At 34.0% G+C, this 23247-nt stretch overlaps 5 protein-coding genes across 9 annotated transcripts; 4 read left to right on the top strand and 1 right to left on the bottom strand.

Annotated features, from left to right (window-relative positions):
- Positions 1–207: 207 nt before the first annotated feature.
- On the top strand, positions 208–2237 carry LOC149493978 (senescence/dehydration-associated protein At4g35985, chloroplastic-like). The gene is made up of 5 exons (XM_089725403.1): positions 208–888; positions 1124–1260; positions 1388–1554; positions 1660–1744; positions 1835–2237. Exons 1-5 carry the CDS (start codon positions 292–294, stop codon positions 1998–2000), a joined length of 1152 nt encoding a protein of 383 aa, XP_089581529.1. The 5' UTR covers positions 208–291; the 3' UTR covers positions 2001–2237.
- Positions 2238–2248: 11 nt separating this feature from the next.
- On the top strand, positions 2249–4081 carry LOC149493977 (senescence/dehydration-associated protein At4g35985, chloroplastic-like). Its single transcript, XM_089725404.1, has 5 exons — positions 2249–2885; positions 3064–3176; positions 3260–3426; positions 3542–3626; positions 3731–4081. The coding sequence occupies exons 1-5, from the start codon at positions 2328–2330 to the stop codon at positions 3888–3890; spliced, it is 1083 nt and encodes a 360-aa protein (XP_089581530.1). The 5' UTR covers positions 2249–2327; the 3' UTR covers positions 3891–4081.
- A 549-nt stretch (positions 4082–4630) lies between these two features.
- LOC105637835 (initiator tRNA phosphoribosyl transferase family protein) lies at positions 4631–8624 on the top strand. 4 transcript variants are annotated; one of them, XM_089725399.1, is made up of 7 exons: positions 4631–5132; positions 5224–5381; positions 5636–6332; positions 6835–6935; positions 7038–7146; positions 7479–7538; positions 7736–8043. In XM_089725399.1, the coding sequence occupies exons 1-7, from the start codon at positions 4850–4852 to the stop codon at positions 7765–7767; spliced, it is 1440 nt and encodes a 479-aa protein (XP_089581525.1). In that variant the 5' UTR covers positions 4631–4849; the 3' UTR covers positions 7768–8043. The 4 variants fall into 4 exon arrangements, with proteins under 4 accessions (XP_089581525.1, XP_089581524.1, XP_089581527.1 ...); XM_089725398.1 differs by having other exon boundaries at positions 4636–5132; positions 7903–8624; XM_089725401.1 differs by lacking the exon at positions 5224–5381 and having other exon boundaries at positions 4992–5132; positions 5611–6332; positions 7903–8624.
- A 4007-nt stretch (positions 8625–12631) lies between these two features.
- Positions 12632–18746, top strand: LOC105637834 (putative ABC transporter B family member 8). The gene is made up of 9 exons (XM_012221464.3): positions 12632–12982; positions 13067–13121; positions 13406–13584; positions 13716–14173; positions 15205–15745; positions 15833–16012; positions 16292–17587; positions 17671–18089; positions 18232–18746. Exons 1-9 carry the CDS (start codon positions 12734–12736, stop codon positions 18581–18583), a joined length of 3729 nt encoding a protein of 1242 aa, XP_012076854.1. The 5' UTR covers positions 12632–12733; the 3' UTR covers positions 18584–18746.
- A 407-nt stretch (positions 18747–19153) lies between these two features.
- LOC105637833 (Pectin lyase-like superfamily protein) lies at positions 19154–21894 on the bottom strand. Of its 2 annotated transcripts, XM_089725157.1 has the most exons (4): positions 21305–21852; positions 20348–20744; positions 20041–20276; positions 19154–19402 (listed from the first exon to the last, which is right to left on the bottom strand). In XM_089725157.1, exons 1-4 carry the CDS (start codon positions 21673–21675, stop codon positions 19255–19257), a joined length of 1152 nt encoding a protein of 383 aa, XP_089581283.1. In that variant the 5' UTR covers positions 21676–21852; the 3' UTR covers positions 19154–19254. The 2 variants fall into 2 exon arrangements, with proteins under 2 accessions (XP_089581283.1, XP_089581284.1); XM_089725158.1 differs by lacking the exon at positions 20041–20276 and having other exon boundaries at positions 19167–19402; positions 21305–21894.
- Between the last annotated feature and the right edge of the window lie 1353 nt (positions 21895–23247).

Genomic DNA, 23247 nt, shown 5'->3' with positions numbered 1-23247 from the left:
TTTATCTATCTCGTTCTCTGTTTGTCAAAGCACCCATTATTTTTCTCCACCGAAAGGTCTACAGTAGCAAAATTATCCATCAGGAATAGAATAAAGTCACAAACAGGAAAGAAAGAATCACCAGCAGCACTCCCAAGAAAATTATAAACCAAAAATAAAAAAAGAAAAAAAAGATATTTACAGCATGGCTTCTCTGTCAACCATTGCCCTTTACCTCTTTTCTTTTTATGTTTCTGTCTTCTTATATCATATCACAAGTAGCTTTCTCTTCAGGAAAATCCCTTTTCAAAAATGGGTTGTTTCAGGCCAAGAATTTCCAAAACCACTTCTGCCCCAATGCGAGCTAGCTCATCAGAAGCTACTTTTCCATTTCAAGAAATCCCAGAACCCAAAAATCTCAAACAGGAACTTCTTTTGCAAATCCCAGCATGCACAGTTCATCTAATGGAAGGAGGAGAAGCTCTGGAACTTTCCATGGGCGATTTTACTCTTATTAGAATCTCGGAAGATAATGTTTCTCTTGCTACAATTGTTAAAGTTGGTGATGATCTTCAATGGCCTTTAACAAAAGATGAACCAGTAGTTAAGATTGATGCTTTGCATTATCTATTCTCTTTGCCAATGACAGATGGTGATCCTTTGAGTTATGGTGTTACTTTCTGGGAGCATTATAGTGGCAGTTTGAGCTTATTGGACTCCTTTCTTTCTGAGCATTCCTGCTTTTCCGGGTCAGGTTCATCAAGTACAAGTAAAAATAATAATATTGAGTGGAAACAATTTGCTCCAAGTGTTGAAGATTATAATAATTTTTTGGCCAAGGCTATTGCAGGAGGAACTGGTCAGATTGTCAAGGGGATCTTCAAATGTAGCAATGCTTACACTAACAAGGTTTGTTTTGCTTAATCTATTGTTAATTAAAGCATGGGGAGAACTTTAAGCTAATGAATTAGTACAAAATTAATACTTAAAAGTCATAAAATTTTCATTTTATATGATTACAGTCGAATTGAATATTATGAAGTTGTATGCAGTATTTTAATTATAACTGTTTCTGTAGCATAATTAAATTTATAATCCACAAATTATCTGATAATTATTCTAAAAGAAAGATGGGAAATTGCAGGTAAATAAAGGAGGAGAAATGATTTTAACTCGTGCTGCAGAGGAGAAAAATGGTGCCAAAATTACAGAAATTAGCAGAAATACAAGTACTAATGGTGGGAACGCAAAGAAGAGCAAAGTCAACAAAAGCTTAAAACGGTATCCTAAGATAAGAATAATGTTTTATTTCAAAATATAATGGGAACATGTATTCTTATTTTTATTCATTATTTTTTCTTTAAATTTTAACTCGCCAAATGTATGATTGCTCCTATTAATAATGTAGTGTGAGAAAGCTGTCCAAAATGACAGAAAAGCTGAGCAAAACCACGCTTGATGGTGTTGGCATTGTTGCTGGTTCAGTAATGACACCATTAGTGAATTCCAAAGCAGGGAAAGCATTCTTCTCTATGGTACCAGGAGAAGTTCTCTTGGCTTCACTTGATGCTGTCAGTAAGTGAAACCCAAATTAAACTTGTCCATAATCTTCATTAAATATATGAATTTTTCATTTAAGTCCTTCATAACGAGTAATTGTTTTTATTTTGTAAATTACAGACAAGATTCTAGATGCAGCTGAAGCTGCTGAAAAACAATCTCTTTCTGCTACCTCAAAAGCTACAACTAGAATGGTCTCTAATAGGTAAATTAAATATTTTTTGATTCATCTTTGTCATATAATAAATTTCCTATCCGGAGCTTTCTGTAATTATTCTTATTCCTGATTTGGCAGATTTGGTGAAAGCGCTGGCGAGGCTACTGAGCATGTATTTGCAACTGCAGGGCATTGTGCTTGTGCTGCTTGGAATATATTCAAGATAAGAAAGGCAATCAATCCAGCATCATCTGTCTCTGCCGGAATGCTAAAGACTGCAGCTAAAAACAGAATTAGAAAATAAGAAGTAAATGTATTATTTATAGAATTTGAAAATAATGAAATAGAGCATTAATTCAATAATTATAATTTGAAATCCATAATCTTATTTGCATCCCATGGTATAATTTAATTATATGAAAAATTGTATAAGCTGAAAAAGATTCAATGTTACCTTTCAGTTATTGAAAAAGGTGGAAAAGTAGCTAAACTTGTTATTCCTCCGAATGTAATAAAGTTGCAGAATCAATTGTAGCTTAAACCTTCTTTTTTTTTTGTCAAGCCTATCTTCTTATCTTGTCCATATATATCAATTATGTTCTCCTGAAGAGAGAAAGCAAGAATAGCAACAATGGCCTATTTCAGGCGCGGTAAACCTGAACTCACTTTTTCATCAAAACAAAAGAGCCCAAAAACCAAAAATATCAACCGTGAAGTTCTACTGCAGATTCCAGGATGCATAGTTTATCTGATGGATAAAGGAGGAGTTCTAGATTTAGCAAAAGGCGATTTTGAGCTTGTTCAAATCCTTGATAAGGGTGTTTGTATTGCTAACATAATTAAAGTTGGTAATGATCTTCAGTGGCCATTAACAAAAGATGAGCCTGTTGTGAAGCTTGATTCCGTTCACTACTTGTTTTCTTTACCTATGAAAGACAGTGACCCTTTGAGTTATGGGGTGACCTTTTCGGGGCAGTTTAGCAGCAGTTTACCCTCGCTCGATGCATTTCTTATGGAAAATTCATGTTTTTCTAGTACTACATCAACTAAAAGTAGAAATATTATTGAATGGAATCAGTTTTCTTCAAGGATTGAAGATTACAAAAATGTTTTGGCAAATGCTATTGTAGAAGGAACTGGTCAAATTGTCAAAGGTATCTTCATAATGAGCAATACTTACAGCAGCCAGGTAATGCTTCTAAAGTTAAATATTTTTGGTTTTATAAAATTATGAACAGAAGGAAAACAAGAATATTGCTCCCTATAACTGACATTAATATGATTCATAAAACACAAGTCCATGGTTTTCAAGAAAAATAGATAAACCACCTACTCAGTTAATCTGAAGAAAATTGGATGGAATACAGGTCCATAATGGAGGGGAGATTATTTCAAATCCTGCTATCCCTGTTAGCAGAACTAATAGCAAAAAGTATGCAGAGGCTACAAATGAAAGTAGCATCAATGAAAGCATAAAACGGTATCTTGATACAATAATAAATTTATGTGAGTCATTTTTTATGTCCCCCTTAATTTATATATTTATTTCCTTTCTGCTTTTAGTGTGAGAAGTCTATCACAGATGACAGAAAAACTTAGCAAAGCTGTGCTTGATCAAGTTGGTGTCGCTACTGGATCCGTAATGTCACCCCTGGTAACTTCCCAAGCAGGGAAAGCTTTCCTAGCCACAGCTCCAGGAGAAATCCTGTTGGCTTCACTTGATGCTGTCAGTGAGTATAAACTACACTTTCCCTTATACGTATATATTCCAAATAAGAAAAGCTTCGGTTCACAAAATCCAAGAAAATATGTGGTGACCAAAATTTTCATTCTTGAAAACTACAGACAAGATTTTGGATGCAGCAGAAATTGCTGGAAAGCAAGCTTTATCTGCAACCTCTGCTGCCACAACAAGAATGGTAACTGATAAGTAAGACCAAGAACCTACAGTCAAAATATTTCAGTTTCTTTATCCCTTTTCCTCATTTACTTTGTTCAAACAAACAATAAGTTGCTCATTGTACAAGCAAGCAGGTATGGTGAAGGTGCAGGAGAAGCTACAAAGGAGGTGCTTGCAACTGCAGGGCATTGTGCTAACACTGCTTGGAACATCTTAAAGATTCGAAAGGCTATCAATCCAGCATCATCGGTTTCCACAGGAATTATCAGGAGGAATTCAGGAAAATACAAGTAGAAAACTCAAGAAAGACGAATAACAAGCCATTCAATCAAATATGAAATGGGTCCATTTTATATCTACTTGTCATTTCTGAACTAAGGGGGATGTTCTGTCATTTCCTTCCGCTAAATTACTAAATCGTTTCTAGCTGTTTTAATAATATGAAAGTGGCAGGGGAATAATACCACTGGACTATATTCATGCTATAGTGATGATAGTAGTTTTTCATGCTCACGAACTATATTCCATTTAGTGGACTTAAAATCTAAAAATATGCATGTTATATGAATGTAAACAATAGCTTAACACGAGGTTTTCCAGAATCTCTGGAAAAAAGAAACAAACAACTGCCTATCTAAAAGTCCTTGTCCGAATTTGAATCCAGTTACAACCAATTGACTCGTAAGTAATTTAGTTGCCTAATCCGATTGATAATGATAATGTAATTTACTAATTTTAAGTTTGTAGTTTCTTCGGGCAGGGAACATTTCTGTCTTGTCTTAATGGGCTTTACAGCACGCAGGCTGACACTTTTAAACGGCCCATATTTCGTTTAATTACCGAGGATGGGCCCAAAACCAACGAAAATAATTCTCAAAATGGTTAATTACTAGCCGTTTTTTTATAATTTATTTGTGCTCGTCAAACGACATCACGTTGACTCCTGTTTTTAAAGGACATGCGAGTGGTTGCAGCATGTGACTTTCTAGTTCTACTACTGTACTGACCGATTAGATGAACGATTACTCATTTTCATTCATTAATCATTTCGAGACCGTGGAACGACTGGACGTGTATCTATCACGTGGAGTAAAAACCAATTGTTTTGAGAATTGGCAGTTCACAAAGTTACAAACAAAGAATCTCAGATTCAGTTTTCTAAAACGACAGGCCGTTGAACAGCTCATTATCAATCTCTGTCTAGCTAAACCCTAGAATACACAATTGTTGCCGATCAAACCTTGTCAAGTTCCATGGACGGCGAAGGTAAGATAAGTATATACAGAGCAGTTAGAACAATAAAACGGCGAGACAACACTCTCTACAATGCTTTGAGATCTATATACGAGGACTCAATTTTTGTAGGAGAAATTGCTCAGCTATGGCCGGAGCTCCCTCTTCTCGCCAACCTCCGCTGTGGTCTCTGGTACTCTCCCAAATTCTATGGTACTTGCTACTTCAAATCCACAGATGGCCACACAAATAATTGGTCGTTTAACACCTCTCGCCTCAACCTCCATGTCGCCCAGCTTGCAGGTGAATATTTTCCTTTTTGCTTCCATTTCGATACGAATTTCAATCGGTGTTTCAAGTTTTTTTTTTTTTTTTTTTTCTGGTTCAATGGTAGGACAGAAAGGAGGGTGTATTATTGTTGATTCGACTAGAAAAGGAAAGAGATTTCCGGATAGCATGTCAAAAACAATCCCCATTTGGACTTGTGTTTTGAATCGCTCCATTCTTAACCATATTAATAAAATGCGTGATAATGGGACGATGATGGAAGAGGTAAGTCTCTTTTTGCTTCTGATGGAGTGGATGCTGAAATAACTGTTTTGAGTCCTTCCGTGCATCAATATCTATGGGATTCTATTATGTCAATTTCCTCTGTAATGAACTGAGTCTGTTTAATGACATTTAATTATTAGGCATTTACTGGTGATGTTTTATGAAATGTCCGCTCTTTTTTCAAAGTCTGTACCTTTGGCCAAAACACTTATAAACATTCTCATCTCAGCATTTGTCGTCTCGCATTCTGATAGGAGATGGATACCTCTGATGATGCTGAAAATAAAAGACTGGCTTCGCAGAATTGGGACTGTTCTTTGCATCTTCCCCTTTGGGTTTCTGAAACAGAGAAAGCAGCTATTGAGGACCGTATAGAAGAGTGGACAAAACAGATGGAAGATAGTGGAGCTGATATTGCTTTAATCGCATCATGCTTGAAAAAGCCTCTTCGACCTTTATGGATATCGCAAAAGACTGTAATCTGGTTGAATGAAGTACCGGATCATGATTCCTGGGATTTCACGCCTATTATACTTGTTTCAGCGTCTTCCTCAAGCAGCATTTATCAGCATAGGACTACATCTGAGTTTAGCTGGAATTATATAGCAGGAGCTGGAGATGATGAAGAAAGTTGGGCAAGGTGTCTGTCCCCTAGTCTTTTCTGGCATCATGCATATGATATAATAAGTTCAGGTCCTGATCTGTGTAACCAAAAGGTAGCTGATATTGTTGAGAAGGACAGAGTGTATCGTGCTCAAAGGGGACAGACTGCTCCTCAGGTGACTGTGAAGCCTTCTAGGGTGTCAGACAGCACTTCTGATCTTTCTGAAATAGAACATTCATTATATTTGAATCTTTATAACCACAATGGCACTCTGGAGTCGTGTGATGAAGATCAGGCAGTGTTTTGGCTAGGCTCTACTAATCTTGCAGTGGGTACAACTCAACTCGGTAAGCTAATTTATGAGTTGAGTTTATTATCATAGGAATACACTATGAAGTACAAAATCTTTTATTCTGATGTCCAGAAAATTAAAACATAAAATTTTGCAATTTGTTCAATAAGTTTGTTATGTATGCTTTCCCCTGTGTTTCACGTGAAGAAAATCTTTAAGGCTTATCTTTATCAGTCTTTCTTTTCTCTATCTTTTTTAAATTTCAAGTTCCTTTGTGTTAGTTATTTCTTTCAGGGAATAATAAGATGGAATTTCTTAATATTATTCACCTGGGGTTTAACAATTTAGCATCTGGTAACACATTTGGTTGAAATTCTAAATGTTCCACTAATTTTGGGTCTTATGTTCTTCAAGAAGGCCTTATGTGGTGTTCCCTTTTCTTCTTTATTTCTCTTTTCCATCTGTACACAGGCAGTAACCCTTATGTTTCTCATTAATTTTCTGTTCGCCTACTTTCAATTATATCCTTCCTATCTCTCTTCCCTCTTTTCTTGCAGCTGCACATGTGTCTGATGTTGATTGTATCTTGAACTGTGATCAAAATTCTTGCTCAGTCTGTCTACAAGATAGTGAAGCATATTTGCATCTTCCTATGGTGGTGCGTATGAAAGGAAAGAGATGGCAATTTAATTATTTCATCAATGCAACACTTTTTATTTTCCTTTTTTTCTGAATTTTTTTTTTTTTTTTGGTTGTGCAGAGCTCAAAACTTGATCGATTTTCCATATTAAGCAATCTTCCTGCAGCAGTGAACTTTGCAAAAGTGAATCTTAGCAAGGGGAATAAACTTCTAGTTTGTTGCTGCAATGGTAAGTATCTGTAAATGCTGTCTTGCCTACTGGAATCGCACTGCTTGATAGGCTTCAATGTGGAGAGATATGAAATTATTGATTTTTAAGTTGCAGCATTCCAAATTTGTCTTTTTGCATTTTGTAATTATCACTTTCTAGTTTCTGATTGTCACATCTTGGGTTGGTTTATTGTTTTTGGCGCTTGTAGAGCTAATTAACTATTGAATCAGTATATTAATATACCAGTGCTTTCTAGAATTGCTGGAAGAATTGAATAGAAATTTTATTTCCATCTGACGCCTGCGCATGGTTCGAGTACTGCTGATGTATTTATTATATACTGTTTGCAGGGGAAGATATCAGCATATGTGTTTGTCTGGCAATTTTGACATCATTATTCAGTGACGCGGGTAAGATGCATGCATATTCCACAAAGATAAAATAATTTCTGATGCCTGAGAAATGGAGGAAAAGTTCATCTTTAACCCTTTCTTTTGTTGTCTGATTCGGTGTTGGTGCAACATTTCCTACTGCCTTTCCCAGCATGTATTATTTGGGCCTGTACTTTCCTTCTTGATGAATTGTTCATCTTAGCAAAGTTTTGCAGGCCAATGGATTTTCTATGATACCGACATATAATTGGGATACCATTGTCAATTTCATTTGATTTGCTGTCACCTGTCAGTTTCGTGTGCTCCTTCAATCATATCAGAAGAATTTAGAAGGTTGCTTTCAGTTTCTCAAGCATTTTCGAACTTTCTGATTTCTCAATAGGAACCTTTGACGATGGCGAATCCTTTCACAATACCTGTATTACTAAGTGGGAGATGCGAAGGCGACTTGTTTTTATATGCAAATTTGCAGTAAGTGCTCGACCATCTAGGGGAAATTTGAAGCAGGTTTTCGCATTTCTTACTGGACAAAGGTCACCCTCTTCTGGTCCACAGTATAGGGATGCTAACCAGGAAGAACATTGCCAAATGGGATGAGTGACTTTATCTATAAATTCAACGTAGAAGCACAATCACACTATGGAAATTCGAAAGATGCCTTGCTGGAAAAAGATTGGTTTCTTCATTTTCTCATTATAGGGATACTCATCAAGAGGTATGATTTTATCCCCTTCGAAACCAGCGGTTAACAAGTCACTTTCAGTTGTAACTTATATGTAAGCTGTTGTTGTCAAGAAGTCACTAATACTAGTTTTTTTCGAACTTATATATATATATATATATATATATATTTTTTTTTTTTCTCATTCTGTATACATGTTAAAGGTTTTATGGGGAAGGAAGGACTGTTTGATGTAATAGGAATCCTTTTGCATGACCATATTTAGAAAAGAAAATATGGAATGGTGAAGCCATGGACCCCTGAAACACCTCTTGTCTTCTGATTGTCTTCTGATCTGCATCAGCAATGGCAGTGGTTTGTGAGTCATTATTATTGTTTTGCTTTAACTTTTGTTTAATAAATCTTCAAAAATACCTTCTTTATATCGCTTGTGTCTTTGTGACAACCACTTTCATGCAATTAAAGGTAAGTGACATTTAGTTTATATTTTGCTTGATGGCGATAGAAAGCTCACTTTTTAAATCTCGTTTTTAGCGAGTCTCTCTTGGTCCTTGCTTTTTGTCATTTTCATGTTTCTGTTTGTTTGTCACATTTTTGTACGCTAATGAAATGGCTAGAACTATGGATAGATCATCCTAAAAAAATTTTGATAAAATAAAAAAAAAACAAATAGGTTAAGTCAATCCCACCAGCCATAGCTTTGTGTATATTTTTCACTCTTTATGTTGATGATGTAAGATGATAGTTTTGATAATTAAAGCTAGTGGCTTGGGATTAAAGAAGAAGACCCACGTAAAGCCTAATTTCATGGTTAAATTTAATAAATCAATCACAGACTGCTTTTGTTGTGCCAGTATGCATATGCCAATATGAAATTAGAATATTCCATACTTCTAGTTAATGACTTATATTTCTAGCTTACATGATATCTTGCATATACACCTTTTTTATATTTTTATTTAATGTTCATTGATCATTTCAAAATTTTAGTTATTTTTTTTTTTTGTCTTTTTTAAGAAAATATATTAGGATTTTATCGATCTCTTCGAACTAATGCTAAGAGACTCATTCTCTTAAAAGACCAGACATAAAATTAAATTATTATAAAAAAATATATAAAAAAGGATAAAAAAAAAGAGAAAAGGAGGGACTATCAGGAGAGAAAGAACAAGCCCCTCCCCCAAATATCTACATGCCTGATTATTGATAATATTTTTTTATTTAATTTTTAGAATTACAAAAGGGAAAACTTTACTAAATATGTTCCTTTACTTAAGTTTTCATTTGGAGGGGAGAGTACTAATTCAAATTAAATAATATAATTTTCTTAATTCAATCATCATGTTTTTCTTCAATTTGGAGAGAATTTAATTTTATGAGGAAAATTATCATTTTGCATATTTTCCTCTTTGATATTTTTTCACCCTTTCCAAATAAGAAAAAATCATTTCCCTCAATAGGTTTCTTTTTCTTTTTGAAAGGAATATCAACACGTGATTAAAAGAAAAAAAAAATTTTTGCAATCTTATTTAGTGAACATTAAACTAACAAACCTAGTTCCAACCACAGACCAAAAGCAACGTGTGCTTAATTATCTTATTATGCACTATGTCGGAATGGTTAGCACTTAAAAGGTCACATTGCAATTGTTTTCTACGAAGTTTCAATGCTCAAAGACTTCAGATTTCCTCTCCGGCAGCCACACTTCCTCCCCAGTTCTATTATAATAATATTAATTAATAGATGAGGCAAAGTAATACCATTACCATATATATATATATAAAACGTGATTCACATGCTTATTAAATGAAAAATACTACAAAACCAAGATTAATTATTATTTTCGTAGGGCTTGATTATGACCTAAAAGATTAAAAAATTAAAAGAAGGTAAAAAAATTGGTTCACACTCTAAAGAGTGAAAGAAAGTAGTGCTTTCATGCGATTTATTTAACGAAAAACACATTGTCTCACAGCAACTATAATTGTTTATTAAGTCCACTAATTTGGTATTAGCACTGTCTTTGAGATTTGTAGCCTAATGTTGGACGGAGAATGATGGGATTATTTGGACAACGATCCAATTCTTATTAAATTACCTAAAATTTTGGCGGAAAAGCCGGCTTATATATATTCACGTTTATGTAATTTTTAACATTTTTTATTTTTTATTTTGTTAAACTATTTAGTTTCTGGCATAGCAGATTAATTTAGACTTGGATTCTGCAGAGACTCATTATGTCTCCCAATCCAATTTTTTACATTTACAACGTTAAGGTTCGAATCCTGAACGTTGTTTAAAGGATCCAACACCTCATTCCACTGGACCAACTGATAGTTGATAGCAATTTCTATTCATTTATTATCCCAGAAATGTACAATAATTGATAATTAAAGAATATTTTTTTCACATGTCCAGACCGAGGTACGTGGCACTCAAATATAATAATTTATCAAGGACAAATTCTCTTTTGCCAATAATTAAAAAAAAAAAATGAAACAAATTATCCACACTCAAAAGAGAAAAAAAAAAGGTTGAAATTATTGTTTTTTATAGACATTTGCAAATTAATCTATACAACTGTGGAATTCAAATGGTATATAACGTTATAACTATATGTTCTATTTCAAAAAATAAATAAAAAAATGAGCTAAACAAAGCTTTTATTTTTTAAAAAACGGATTTGGTACAGAACGTAGTAGTTAAAAGGAACAGCCTTTTCTTATATGCAATTAGGCATCAAATTAAGAAATAAATTAATGAAAATATATCAAATCCATCACAACGAATAGAATATATATTATACATAATATTTCTAATATACTTCTCATGTATAGTATGATATATCTTTTTTTTTTTTTTTTTGATAAAAGAAAGTACCCTACCTATTATATACATCAAGAAGAATTGATCTTTTTTCCTTTCAGGGTGATGATGATTGATAAAGATCCTGTAATATATTGATAAATTAAAATAATTTATGAAGAAATAACTTTGGTAAAAGGTACTTTATTCTATGTGCAAAGAATCGAATGCCATTATATATGAAGATAACATTTTCTAATAAGAAAATAAACAGACATTGCACATGATTTATACATAATGGATCCTGCCTAGTAATGGAAATTTAAATAAATAAAAAAATACATTATTGGATTTTGTAATATATGGTTATTGGGGATTATTAGATTTTATTCCATCAATTTGTGTATAATTATAGAATATGTAGATGTTGGTCCTACTAGAGATTACATATTTCATGTAATCTCTTACGTATATTTTATACAATCTGTTAGAGATTATATTATATATCTTATCTAATGAAATTAATTTATTATATATAGTTATTGAACAATATTTTTAAAAAGGAAAATGAATTTTGGGGAAGATCGCTTTAATCAGTCATCATTTCGATTTAGCTTAATTTGTCTAATCATACTTTCAGTGGGAGGGTTTAGAGAGGATCTCTATTACAGCTCTTCTTTGGATACTAGTTGAAAAGAAGAAGAAGAAGAAGAAGAAGAAGAAGAAGAAGAAGAAGAAGAAGAAGAGGAGAAAAAGGAACGGCAAGTAAGAAAAGAGGTTTAAATTATAATTAAATAATATAAAATTTCGATTCCCATTTGGAGAGATGCACAAAGGATTTCAAAGTCCAACGAATACAGCTACAGACATACATATATGTATGTGGGTAGTGGGATGACAGAATGCAAACTTAGCTGACCCATTTTGATTAAAATATAGTAATATGTTTAACCAACTGAATAATCTCTCTTTTCCTCTCCTTTTTCCTTTACTTTTCTTATTTCTTTGCATCAATTTTTACAGATTAATTCTTAATTAATTAATTAATTAAGCTTGTTAAAGACATTTTTCTTTAAAAAAATAGGGCTAATTCATTTTTTTTTTTTTTGTTTATCTTACATTACTTGTGCAAAAACCATGAGAATTTCTTATAATTTATTAGTCTTTGTAATTTTTCTAATATATGCATTTGCAAGAATTGCAAAAGCCAAATGAAACCTGGATTACCACTTAAGCGTTTTGCCTTGACTGCTAATTTACTAGTGAACTTAAAAAGCCAACAAGACGGGACATTTTCTTTTTGAAAGCAATCTCACATCACAATATATATAACTAAACTACAAAAATGAAAGAAAAAGCAAGGAGTAAAAACAAATTAAAATGGCCAATTAGTCATCTTTCTTGAAAATACTCGACCTTTGTTAGGTTTAATCATGCTTTGATCTTATGGAAAGTATCCACCACTATAACATTAATTATAATATAATATATTTAACCACCCCAAGCAATTATACTATGATTAATATAATCATAAAACAAACACGGGTTGGTTGATGGAAAATCACTGCTCGCATTCTCCCTGTATATATAGAAGAAGATATGCAATCATTTTCTTTGAGTCAGCCACAAATACCTCTTTGGCCTTTTCTCTTTTTCTAATGTGCTATAGCTAGCAGATACTGAAAAAAGCAGTCATCTTTTGAGAAATTGGAAACAAATCAGAAGAATGGCTTCTCCAAAGAAAAATGAGAAGAATATCAGAAGGGAAGAGAGCAAGTCCATAGCCATAATCTTTAGATATGCAGATTGGGTTGATATGTTGCTTATGATTATGGGTACTATTGGAGCTATTGGAGATGGCATGTCAACTAACTGTCTTTTAGTCTTTGCCAGCCGCATAATGAACAGCTTAGGCTATGGTAATAATAAAACGACCCAACAAAATCAAGCCAATTTCATGTCTGAAGTTGAAAAGGTAGTCAACTTTCTTTCTCTCTTTCATTTTCTTGCTTTAAGACTAATTGATACACTTACATTTCCTTTTTGGTGTTGTTAACAGTGCAGCTTATATTTTGTGTACTTGGGATTAGCAGTCATGGCGATGGCATTTATGGGTAATTTCAAAAGTTCTATTTTTTCTATATATATATATTGCTTTCTTAGGACGAAAGGTGCTAGCTAGAGGTGTGTGTGAAGATGAGATGACAATAATGGGTTGCAATTCCAAAAAGCATCCACAGAGCTAAAGGTGGTATTAGCTAGTATACAATTGAGGAGACACAATATTGAAATCTTCAATAGAGAGCCATTATTTTATGGAACCCTAGCTAGAATACCCTAATTGTTCTATTTCAGTTTGAATCTAATCAAGTATATAATATAAATTTGATGGTTACAGAAGGTTACTGTTGGAGCAAAACCAGTGAGCGACAGGTTTTGAAGATCCGATACAAGTATTTGGAAGCTGTTCTCAGACAAGAAGTTGGGTTCTTTGATTCACAGGAAGCAACTACTTCAGAGATCATAAATAGCATTTCAAAAGATACTTCTCTTATACAAGAAGTACTTAGTGAAAAGGTACAACATTTTTATTTATTATTATGTAATTTATTGATCTAATTAATCACTTAAAAGCATGTAGTTTCCTTTAGAAATTTAATTTATATATATAATTTATCAATTTTCACTTGCTTTAAAATTATTTTCAGGTGCCCATATTTTTGATGCACGCAACAGTTTTCATATCAGGACTTGCATTTTCTACCTATTTTTCATGGAGGCTGTCTCTAGTAGCTTTTCCAACTTTGCTTTTGTTAATAATACCTGGAATGATTTATGGGAAATACCTTCTCTACTTGTCCAAAAAGGCTCATAAAGAGTATGGTAAAGCAAACGCCATTGTTGAGCAGGCCTTGAGCTCTATTAAGACAGTTTATGCATTCACTGCTGAGAAAAGGATTGTTGATAGATATTCAGCAATATTGGACATGACATCAAAGCTAGGAATCAAACAAGGCATAGCGAAAGGTCTCGCAGTAGGAAGCACTGGACTATCCTTTGCCATATGGGCATTTATTGCTTGGTATGGAAGTCATTTGGTTATGTACAAAGGAGAAAGTGGAGGGAGGATATATGCTGCTGGCATTTCCTTCATATTAGGAGGACTGTATGTAGCTTTCAACTTTTATATTCTTTTTCCTAATTTACATACTTATATTTCTTTCAAACATATTTATCTCTATTTGCTTAATCTTATTTACTAGCTAAAAAGCAGCTAAATTTATTAATGATAAGATAAGTGTTAATTAAATGAATGTTCATTGTATATCCTTCTCAAATTTTCTTTTACTAATTAATTCATGGTTATATATATTATGAAAAAGGAAAGAACAGCACCTTAAAGTTAATTTCTTTTTAATTCATGGTTATACTATGCTTTTTTGTGTAATTCTAGGTTTTGTTCTTGCTGATTATAATTAATATATATATATATGGAACTCTATTATAGTCGATAAACTCCTTGTACTAATTATTAATTATCCCTCATTCAAAATGTGGGTTTCCTTTTTGAAAGTACCTTTATTTCATCATGAGAATTTGTAATGATTCCATTGAAAGTTAGAATTTCTATATATGTAATATTTTTTTTTTCAAAAAAAGGCATTATTAATTTCTAGAAAATATATATTCATTTATCTGTAAAGTGGATTAAAGTTGCATTTGTTGCATGATCTTGCATATAATATGAAAGCATGCAAAGATTTAACACTTTCCCTTTTAATTAGTAAAGAAGAACATAGCTTAATATTTCATGAGCATATTTGTTGATGAACATGTTTGTGCTTTTATTCTTTAATTATAACTATTTCTAGATTCAAAGTGTTTTTTTTCTCCCTCCACTTAAGTATATACTATTAAAAATACTACTGGTTAGCCTAAATTATAATCAAGAGGCACCAACCTTTTTAGGGCAGTCAAAAGGAGAACATTACTAGTAAAGATAATTTTAGAGCACTACTAAAAAGAACATTTAGATTCCTTTTGGTTAATTTCTTGTTTCCTTGTAAGCATAAAAAGAACAAACAAATTTATCAAATTAACAAGTAAAGCTTCTATTTTTTTTACTTTCAGGAGCTAACTTTTTTCCTTTTAAGAGTGTTTGTTAGTCAAAATTAAGGCAGTAAATATGCAATGCAGATCCCTTGGAATTGCACTTCCTGATTTGAAGTACTTCACAGAAGCATCTGTTGCCGCCACCCGAATATTTGACAGGATTGACAGAGTTCCAGAAATTGATAGTGAAGATACAAAAGGAATTGTATTAGACAAAATGCAAGGTGAAATAGAGTTCGAACATGTCAAATTCACATACCCATCTCGACCAGATTCCACTGTCCTTAAAGACTTTAGCCTTAAAATTGAAGCAGGAAAAACTGTTGCCCTTGTTGGTGCAAGTGGAAGTGGAAAGTCCACTGCCATTGCTTTAGTACAGCGATTTTATGATGCTAATGGTGGATTTGTCAAGATTGATGGTGTTGATATAAGAACATTAAATTTGAAATGGATAAGAGGAAAAATGGGTCTTGTTAGCCAAGAACATGCTTTATTTGGGACATCAATTAAAGAGAATATCATGTTTGGAAAGCTTGATGCTACAATGGATGAAGTCACAGCCGCAGCTATGGCTGCAAATGCTCATAACTTTATAAGACAGCTTCCAGAAGGTTATGAGACAAAGGTAAATAAATTTCACATCTTTTTTGTTTATATATATAGACGTTTTCAGCATAGATTAAATCTGACATGCCTAGGTTAATTTGAAAAGGTTGGAGAAAGAGGAGCACTTTTATCTGGCGGGCAGAAGCAGCGTATTGCCATTGCTAGAGCCATCGTTAAGAACCCTGTTATTCTCTTACTCGACGAAGCAACAAGTGCTCTTGACTCTGAGTCAGAAAAACTAGTCCAAAATGCTCTTGATCAAGCCTCCATGGGAAGAACTACACTGGTAATTTACTCACTAATCCTACTAATATTTGAGATTAAGATTGAAACTACTTTTATGGGAGGAGAATCATTTTATATTCTATTGAAATAGGCAGTGAGAGTATTGTTTAGCTGTCATGAAACTTCCTATAACTAGAACCCGTGAAATATTTCTCAAAAGCAGCTCAAACGGTAATAGATTTTTGCATCAAATTATGTTAGATCTTATTAGAATTGCTAGTCAAATTTATCTCATTCAATATTGTCTAACTAAGCTAGCTATTGAATTATGCATCTTCAGGTGGTTGCACACAAGCTAGCTACAATAAGAAATGCAGACCTCATTGCAGTGGTTAACAATGGATGCATCATTGAATTAGGTTCACATAATGATCTGATCCAGAGAAAAAATGGACACTATGCTAACCTAGCAAAGCTACAAGGGCAGTTCAGTTGTGATGACCATGAACAAAACCCTGATCAACTACATTTGTCTTCAGTTGCAAGAAGCAGCGGTGGCCGGATAAGCACAGGAAAATCAAGTCCAGCTATCTTTGCATCACCACTACCTATCATTGACAGCCCAAAAAAGCCTGTATCTCACCCCCCACCTTCCTTCTCTCGCCTTTTGTCTTTGAACTCTCCTGAATGGAAGCAAGGCCTAATAGGAAGTCTTTCAGCTATAATCTTTGGTGCAGTGCAACCTGTATATGCCTTAACCATTGGTGGCATGATATCAGCTTTCTTTGCACCAAGCCATGAACAAGTCCATGCTCGAATGCGCACATACTCCTTAATATTCTGCTCACTTTCCTTGATTTCTATAACCTTGAATCTTGTGCAGCACTACAATTTTGGTTATATGGGTGAGAGGCTAACGAAGAGAATCCGATTGAGAATGCTAGAAAAGATATTGACTTTTGAGGCGGCTTGGTTCGATGAAGAACAAAACTCTAGTGGAGCTTTATGTTCAAGATTGAGTAATGAAGCCACCATGGTAAAATCCCTTGTCGCAGATAGAGTTTCTTTATTAGTTCAAACAACCTCTGCAGTTACCATAGCAATGATCATGGGACTAGTTGTGGCTTGGAAGCTTGCACTTGTTATGATCTCAGTTCAACCGCTTACAATTCTATGTTTCTACACCAGAAAAGTTTTGCTTTCTAGCATGACAACAAATTTTGTCAAAGCACAAAATCATTCTACTCAAGTTGCCGCAGAAGCAGTATATAACCATAGAATTGTTACTTCATTTGGAAGTGTACAAAAAGTACTTCAATTATTTGATAAGGCACAAGAGGAACCAAGAAAAGAGGCAAGGAAAAAATCATGGCTAGCAGGAATCGGAATGGGCTCTGCGCAATGCCTAACTTTCATGTCATGGGCTTTAGATTTTTGGTTTGGAGGGACTTTAGTAGAAAAAGGAGAGATATCAGCTGGTGATGTGTTCAAAACATTCTTTATTCTTGTAAGCACTGGAAAGGTTATAGCTGAGGCAGGAAGCATGACTTCTGATTTAGCAAAAGGTTCCACTGCAATCGCATCTGTGTTCCAGATTCTTGACAGACAATCTCTAATTCCAGGCTCTTCCAATAATGTAAGTTACAGTTTTTAAGTTTTGATATATAATTTATCTTTTGGAAACTGTTTGATTAAATTAGTTTGCAATTTCTTTGTCAGGGAGGGGACAGTGCTAGCAGTGGAACCAAGCTAGAAAAATTAACTGGATGGATAGAAATGAAGAAAATTGATTTCGCATATCCAAGTAGACCAGAGACATTAATATTACGCGAATTTTGCTTGGAAGTGAAGCCTGGAACAAGCATTGGACTAGTAGGGAAAAGTGGGTGCGGAAAATCAACAGTAATAGGATTGATTCAAAGATTTTATGATGTTGAAAGTGGTTCACTTAAAGTTGATGGTGTAGACATAAGACAACTAGATGTTCAATGGTATAGGAAGCAGACCGCGCTTGTCAGCCAGGAGCCTGTGCTTTATTCAGGCAGCATCCGCGACAACATTGTCTTTGGAAAGCTCGATGCTTCCGAGAATGAGGTGGTGGAGGCTGCCAGAGCCGCCAATGCCCATGAATTCATCTCGTAAGTATATAGACATATGGTAACTTATCTATTTCTAACTTTTTGTTTATGTTCTTCCATATCAAAAGCTTGCATTTTCAAGAACAGGCTAATGAAATAGAGAGAAACCCACCTTTCTGATTTTTCCATTCGTATTGTGCAGGTCGCTAAAAGATGGATACGAGACAGAATGTGGGGAAAGAGGAGTGCAACTTTCAGGAGGGCAAAAGCAAAGAATAGCAATTGCAAGAGCTATAATTAGGAACCCAACAATATTATTACTAGATGAGGCAACAAGTGCACTTGATGTGCAATCTGAACAAGTTGTGCAAGAAGCATTGGATCGAATAATGGTGGCAAGAAGTACCATTGTGGTGGCTCACCGGCTTAATACGATCAAGAAGCTTGATTCCATTGCCTTTGTTGCAGATGGGAAAATGGTAGAGAGAGGAACTTATGTGCAGCTAAAGAACAAGAGAGGTGCCTTTTTTAACCTCGCCACCCTTCAAGACTAGATAGACATGTTTATCAAGCTTTTGTAACTTCACCAGTAACTGTATCACTGTTTATGCAAATCTAATAGAGGGTTGGAAACGGTGACTGGAGTCGCATTGTAAATACAAATTAAAAAACAAACTATAAAAATTTTATGCAGACCTTAATTAGGAATTGGGTTAACGTACCCTCCTATATATTAAATCAATTCCAAAAGTGTTTTGGTTTAAGTATTAAATATATTTCCCTAATGAATTAAAACATCGTTCTACCATTTAGTTGGATGATGATTAATTAAATGAACAAATAAAATAAATTCCAATCTTGAAAAAATTAAATTTATCAGCTAAATAATAGAATAAGCTCAACTGAATGAATCCAGCTTTAAACAGCAATAATTTGCAGATCAAATTTTATTTCCAAACATCTAGTACTAGTAGCCCTTATTTTTAATTTTTTTATTTTTATTAAAAAAAAAAACCCTAACTAATTAGTACAAAGGCCCAAGCCTAAGTCACTAAGTGAATCATAGGCCCATTGTCAAACTCAATTTATCAAATCAAATAAAAAAAAAAAAAAAAGTATAAAAATTATAGGCCAAAATTCTCACACTAAGATGGTTTTTAGTTTTACTTTTTTACAGATGAGATGAGATGTAATTAACATGACAAGGACATTTAGGACTAGGAGTTTATATTTTGATCCATTCAGATCCATCAATGTAGCTAAGAGAAATAAAAGGCTTAGCTTCCTCATCAGTAAGTTCTCTTGACCATGACACTCTCCCTGCAAATCTAGCTCCTGGCCCTGTGCACTTGTATTGCCCATAGAACACCGTCCTGCCAATTCCAAATAAGTTAAAACAAACTGAAAATGCCAATAGAGAAGGGAAAGGAAACTTTAGGGTTAGGTAATTAGATGCCATAAACTAAATTAAAAGCTAACGCAAATAGATGCAGTAATGTATATGGCTAGGTTAGGTGGACTGGTTTTTCTGTGCAGTCTTTTTAGGTGCATTACACGTAGATTTTGCAGTAGTAAAGATTAAACAAGGAAGAAGACAGACGATATATATACATGGTCTGCGTCTCGCTTCCAAATTGTAACCACCCCTTTTTCACCGTTTGACGATTCTGCCCATGGATTAGCATGTGGACGACGCGAGGAATCTCTGTGGGTATTTTGGTCATTCGGTTACAAAGAGGACAAACCGTGCGTTCCAAAAAGCTGATCTCACCTAAAACCTATCGAGTGTATGTTATGGCGCCGTCCAAACGCCCACTAAAGCCTAGCTAGCAGTTGTTTTAAAAAAAAACGTCCACTGAAAGCAATAATGCCCCGTGACGGCTGTTTTGATTGAGAGTTATTTTTCAAAGAAACGAAATTTCTTTTGAACAAAAAAAAACAAAAAAAACATACAATTTGCTAATTTTTTTTTTTTTTTTTTTTTTTTTTACAATTTAACTATTGAACTTACATTTCACGAGTAGGATCGCCCCAATTATACCAGCCTTTAGGGATGATAATGTTGTCCATATAAGTATAGGCAAAGACCACCCTAGAAAAAGGACCCCATGCCCTTCCGAGGTACAGAGCTCCTGAACCCGTGACTTTACAGTTCACAAACGAAAACCCTGTGTCTTCCAGCAGACTGCTTCTCCCTTGCGCTGTTAGAGCTCCTGTATATTGTGCTATTGCATGCACGTGACATCCCTGGAACCCCACCACCATTCTTAACTACTGTTTAATTATAAATGGAATATCAAATAATTAACTGAACTTACCTCGAATAAGGACAAGCCATTCCCAAAAATGAAATCAACAGAGCCTTCAATGTAACAATCCTTGTAATAATGTCTTCCCAAATGATCATAGAGTGTGTCCTGAGCTCCCAAAAATCTACACCCCAAAAAAGCTGCAGTATCTGCTGATATTCTGAATGCCACTGCTTGTTTTCCTATAGCTCCTGGTGGAGGCACTGGGGTTGTGTTCTTGAATGTAATATTCTTGGCAATAAAATAAGGTGAATTTACGGCAAATGTTGCAGAACTGTAAGTTCCCATAGGTTGGCCTTTAGCTCCAGGTGTTTGAGCTGTGTCTCCCCATTCAACTATGGTTTTATCTGCTCCTGCTCCTTCTATGGTTATGAAGGATTTTAATGGAGGTATATTCACTTTCTCTCTGCCAATAAACAAGTTTCTTAGTTAAGAAAAATGTGAAAAAAAAGACACGAGTTTCACTAATTTAGCATATAAATTATAATATTATTCCGATCATAAATAAAAAAAAAAAAATTCAAAGAGATCAATTGAGAATTTTTGGTAGAAAAAAGGTCAGCAATTTTGACTTGATGATATTGGAATCGAATATAGAATTGTGAAGTCATGTTCAAACTCTAAATAACATCAAATTAGATGAGGAAAAAGAAAAGGAAAACGACACAATATAAAACAAAAGGTGGAATCACTTTCCTCCATTTCTCAAATTGAATTAACAACAGGAAATAACATGAAAGTGAATATAGACAAAAACGACTCTAGAATCCATGATTCTGCATAATCAGACCAATTTGTTTGGCAGAGGCAGAGCCAAAACCAAGACCACCAAAAAACATAAGACAATAATTTAAATTACTAAAATAATAATTCAAGAAAAACATATATCACATTGCACATGTTCTCAATAACAAGTTGTGATAAAAACATAAAAAAAGAAAAAGAAAATAAAAGAAAAGAACTCACTTGTAAACTCCTGCATGGACTTTGATGACAACTCTAACAAGATTAATGAAAGGAAGAGAATCAATGGCGTCCTGGATAGAAGTAAAATCACCAGCTGCTGGATTCTTGTCTACAGTCAGAGTATAAGAAGGGAAAAGCTTATTCTTTGCAGTTTTAAAAAGTGAATGCTTTAGTTTACCAACAAAATTGACCCACTTCATGAATTGCTGCTCTGAGAATTGTACTCTAGTTTGATTTACAGTTGGTATATTAGTTGCAGACTTTTTTGGCCTAATTCCTTTCGTATGGCCTACCGTCTGCCCTGAGTTCAAAAGCAGAATAAGAAGAAGAAGAAGAAAGAAAAAGCGGGGAATGTGTTTAGAATTTGACATTTTCTTTCTCTCTCCCTTTATTTTTTTGTAAACGTATATGGAATGAGAATTGAGAAATGAAAGCGAAGACTGAAGGGAGAGTTTATATAAGGTTTGATAGTAGTTAGTACTTGGGTTTAGGTGAAAAGTGACGTGAGGTTTGAGAGAAAGGGAGTTCACGGGTGCTTCTTCCACTGACATCCATGTTAAGTGAGAGAAACAATCTAAGCCACAAAGACTGATTGCGCTTTTCTGGTTATAGAAAACGTTGTTTCTTCAAAAAAAAAATTTCTTTTTCGCTTTTTGTTCTTGTTGATTTCTAGTGCCCGTGAATGTGTCTCTTTGTGTTAGTGTGTGAAGGTGAATATATTCTTTCTTTCTTTCTTTAATAGGTGATGAGTGATAGTTGTTTTTCTTCTTTTCTTTTCTTTTTAATTATTATTTTTTTATATGTTTCCATTACCTAACAATAAATCATCGTTCTAGAATAATTATCATAGAATTATTAGCCTAATAATTAGCAAGTCTCTGCTTGCAAATTAGATAATCAAAACTGAAAATTTGAAAACCCAGTTCTTGTTTTTTCAAGAAATTTTTATAAATCTAGATAATCCGCTCAAGTTTAATTATAAATTTAAATAAGCCTAGTTCGAGTTTGAGTCTATAAAAGTATAATTCTTTTCATTATAAATTACGAATAAGTTTAAGTTTGAGGTACGTATATCTTTATCTGAGTAAAATTTAAGTTCAACAGTCCTCAACATGGCTTCATTATTTCAGGGCATTGTGGCAAGTCACAGAGTGATTAACTGTTAATGTAAAAGAAATTGGTAGGCTCCACTTGGTAGAGATGGATAAAGGAAACAAATGTTTGATGAGACTGAATTTAGGTAGCTGTTGTAGAGAATTTTGGCGATGTGAGAAAGAGAATTTATTTGTGTTTGGGTTTTGGATCTTTCCCTTATTTATATTTACCTTTTGGCTGTGAGAAAAGTAGCATTTTCTTCTTCTGCTTTTTTCTTGAGTAGTGTCACTGTAGCAGTACCGGTCCCATTCGTTTGGTGGAGAGATCATTATAAGACGAAATGGATAGGCTCAGTTCAAATAACAAAATAATAAAAAGAACAGAAGAAGAAGAAGAAGAAGAATATATGGGCTGGCTCAGAAGACTGTTTAGCCCATAGCTTAAGGTATGCCGAATAATTACATTATACCTACAAATCTTAGCTAATAAAATTAAGTTAATATTTTAATCATTTTTTAATTATCGATTTGGCTAGTTAAAAAGATATATACACAAGAGGTAAAATTGAAAATTTTTACTTTCTAAAAGGTCAATCTTAAAAAACTTTATATGTTATGGGATGGGGGCCACGGCCACCCATCCGCCCCCTCCATCGGCCTTTGGAACTGAGACAGTTGTTCTCAATTGATAATAACGTAAAATCAATTTAGAAATGAACATTAAATTTAAATCTAGGAAGATATTAAAATGTAGATTTTGTCAAAAAGACGATTAATAATTGAAATCAAATCTGGTCCCGTGACTTCATCTGTCCAAACACCATCCTCGATTACACATGCTCCCGGAGA

This window comes from Jatropha curcas, chromosome 8 (genome assembly GCF_041381405.1).
Source record: "Jatropha curcas cultivar XTBG-Jc1 chromosome 8, XTBG_Jcur_1.0, whole genome shotgun sequence".
NCBI classification, from domain to species: domain Eukaryota; kingdom Viridiplantae; phylum Streptophyta; class Magnoliopsida; order Malpighiales; family Euphorbiaceae; genus Jatropha; species Jatropha curcas.
This window is presented reverse-complemented; position numbering and strand designations above follow the sequence as displayed.

What these genes read in the sequence shown, in the direction of transcription:
- LOC149493978 (XM_089725403.1), top strand. Translation starts at nt 292, where the DNA reads ATGGGTTGTTTCAGGCCAAGAATTTCCAAAACCACTTCTGCCCCAATG. An exon ending in GCAATGCTTACACTAACAAG is followed by an intron (nt 889 to 1,123) that starts GTTTGTTTTGCT and finishes GGGAAATTGCAG; the next exon opens with GTAAATAAAGGAGGAGAAAT. An exon ending in GTCAACAAAAGCTTAAAACG is followed by an intron (nt 1,261 to 1,387) that starts GTATCCTAAGAT and finishes TTAATAATGTAG; the next exon opens with TGTGAGAAAGCTGTCCAAAA.
- LOC149493977 (XM_089725404.1), top strand. Translation starts at nt 2,328, where the DNA reads ATGGCCTATTTCAGGCGCGGTAAACCTGAACTCACTTTTTCATCAAAA. An exon ending in GCAATACTTACAGCAGCCAG is followed by an intron (nt 2,886 to 3,063) that starts GTAATGCTTCTA and finishes GATGGAATACAG; the next exon opens with GTCCATAATGGAGGGGAGAT. An exon ending in ACAAGAATGGTAACTGATAA is followed by an intron (nt 3,627 to 3,730) that starts GTAAGACCAAGA and finishes ACAAGCAAGCAG; the next exon opens with GTATGGTGAAGGTGCAGGAG.
- LOC105637835 (XM_089725398.1), top strand. Translation starts at nt 4,850, where the DNA reads ATGGACGGCGAAGGTAAGATAAGTATATACAGAGCAGTTAGAACAATA. An exon ending in ATTTGCATCTTCCTATGGTG is followed by an intron (nt 6,936 to 7,037) that starts GTGCGTATGAAA and finishes TTGGTTGTGCAG; the next exon opens with AGCTCAAAACTTGATCGATT. An exon ending in ATCATTATTCAGTGACGCGG is followed by an intron (nt 7,539 to 7,902) that starts GTAAGATGCATG and finishes ATTTCTCAATAG; the next exon opens with GAACCTTTGACGATGGCGAA.
- LOC105637834 (XM_012221464.3), top strand. Translation starts at nt 12,734, where the DNA reads ATGGCTTCTCCAAAGAAAAATGAGAAGAATATCAGAAGGGAAGAGAGC. An exon ending in CATGGCGATGGCATTTATGG is followed by an intron (nt 13,122 to 13,405) that starts GTAATTTCAAAA and finishes TGATGGTTACAG; the next exon opens with AAGGTTACTGTTGGAGCAAA. An exon ending in AAGAAGTACTTAGTGAAAAG is followed by an intron (nt 13,585 to 13,715) that starts GTACAACATTTT and finishes AATTATTTTCAG; the next exon opens with GTGCCCATATTTTTGATGCA.
- LOC105637833 (XM_089725157.1), bottom strand. Translation starts at nt 21,675, where the DNA reads ATGTCAAATTCTAAACACATTCCCCGCTTTTTCTTTCTTCTTCTTCTT. An exon ending in GTCCATGCAGGAGTTTACAA is followed by an intron (nt 20,745 to 21,304) that starts GTGAGTTCTTTT and finishes GTTTATTGGCAG; the next exon opens with AGAGAAAGTGAATATACCTC. An exon ending in ATGGCTTGTCCTTATTCGAG is followed by an intron (nt 20,277 to 20,347) that starts GTAAGTTCAGTT and finishes GTGGGGTTCCAG; the next exon opens with GGATGTCACGTGCATGCAAT.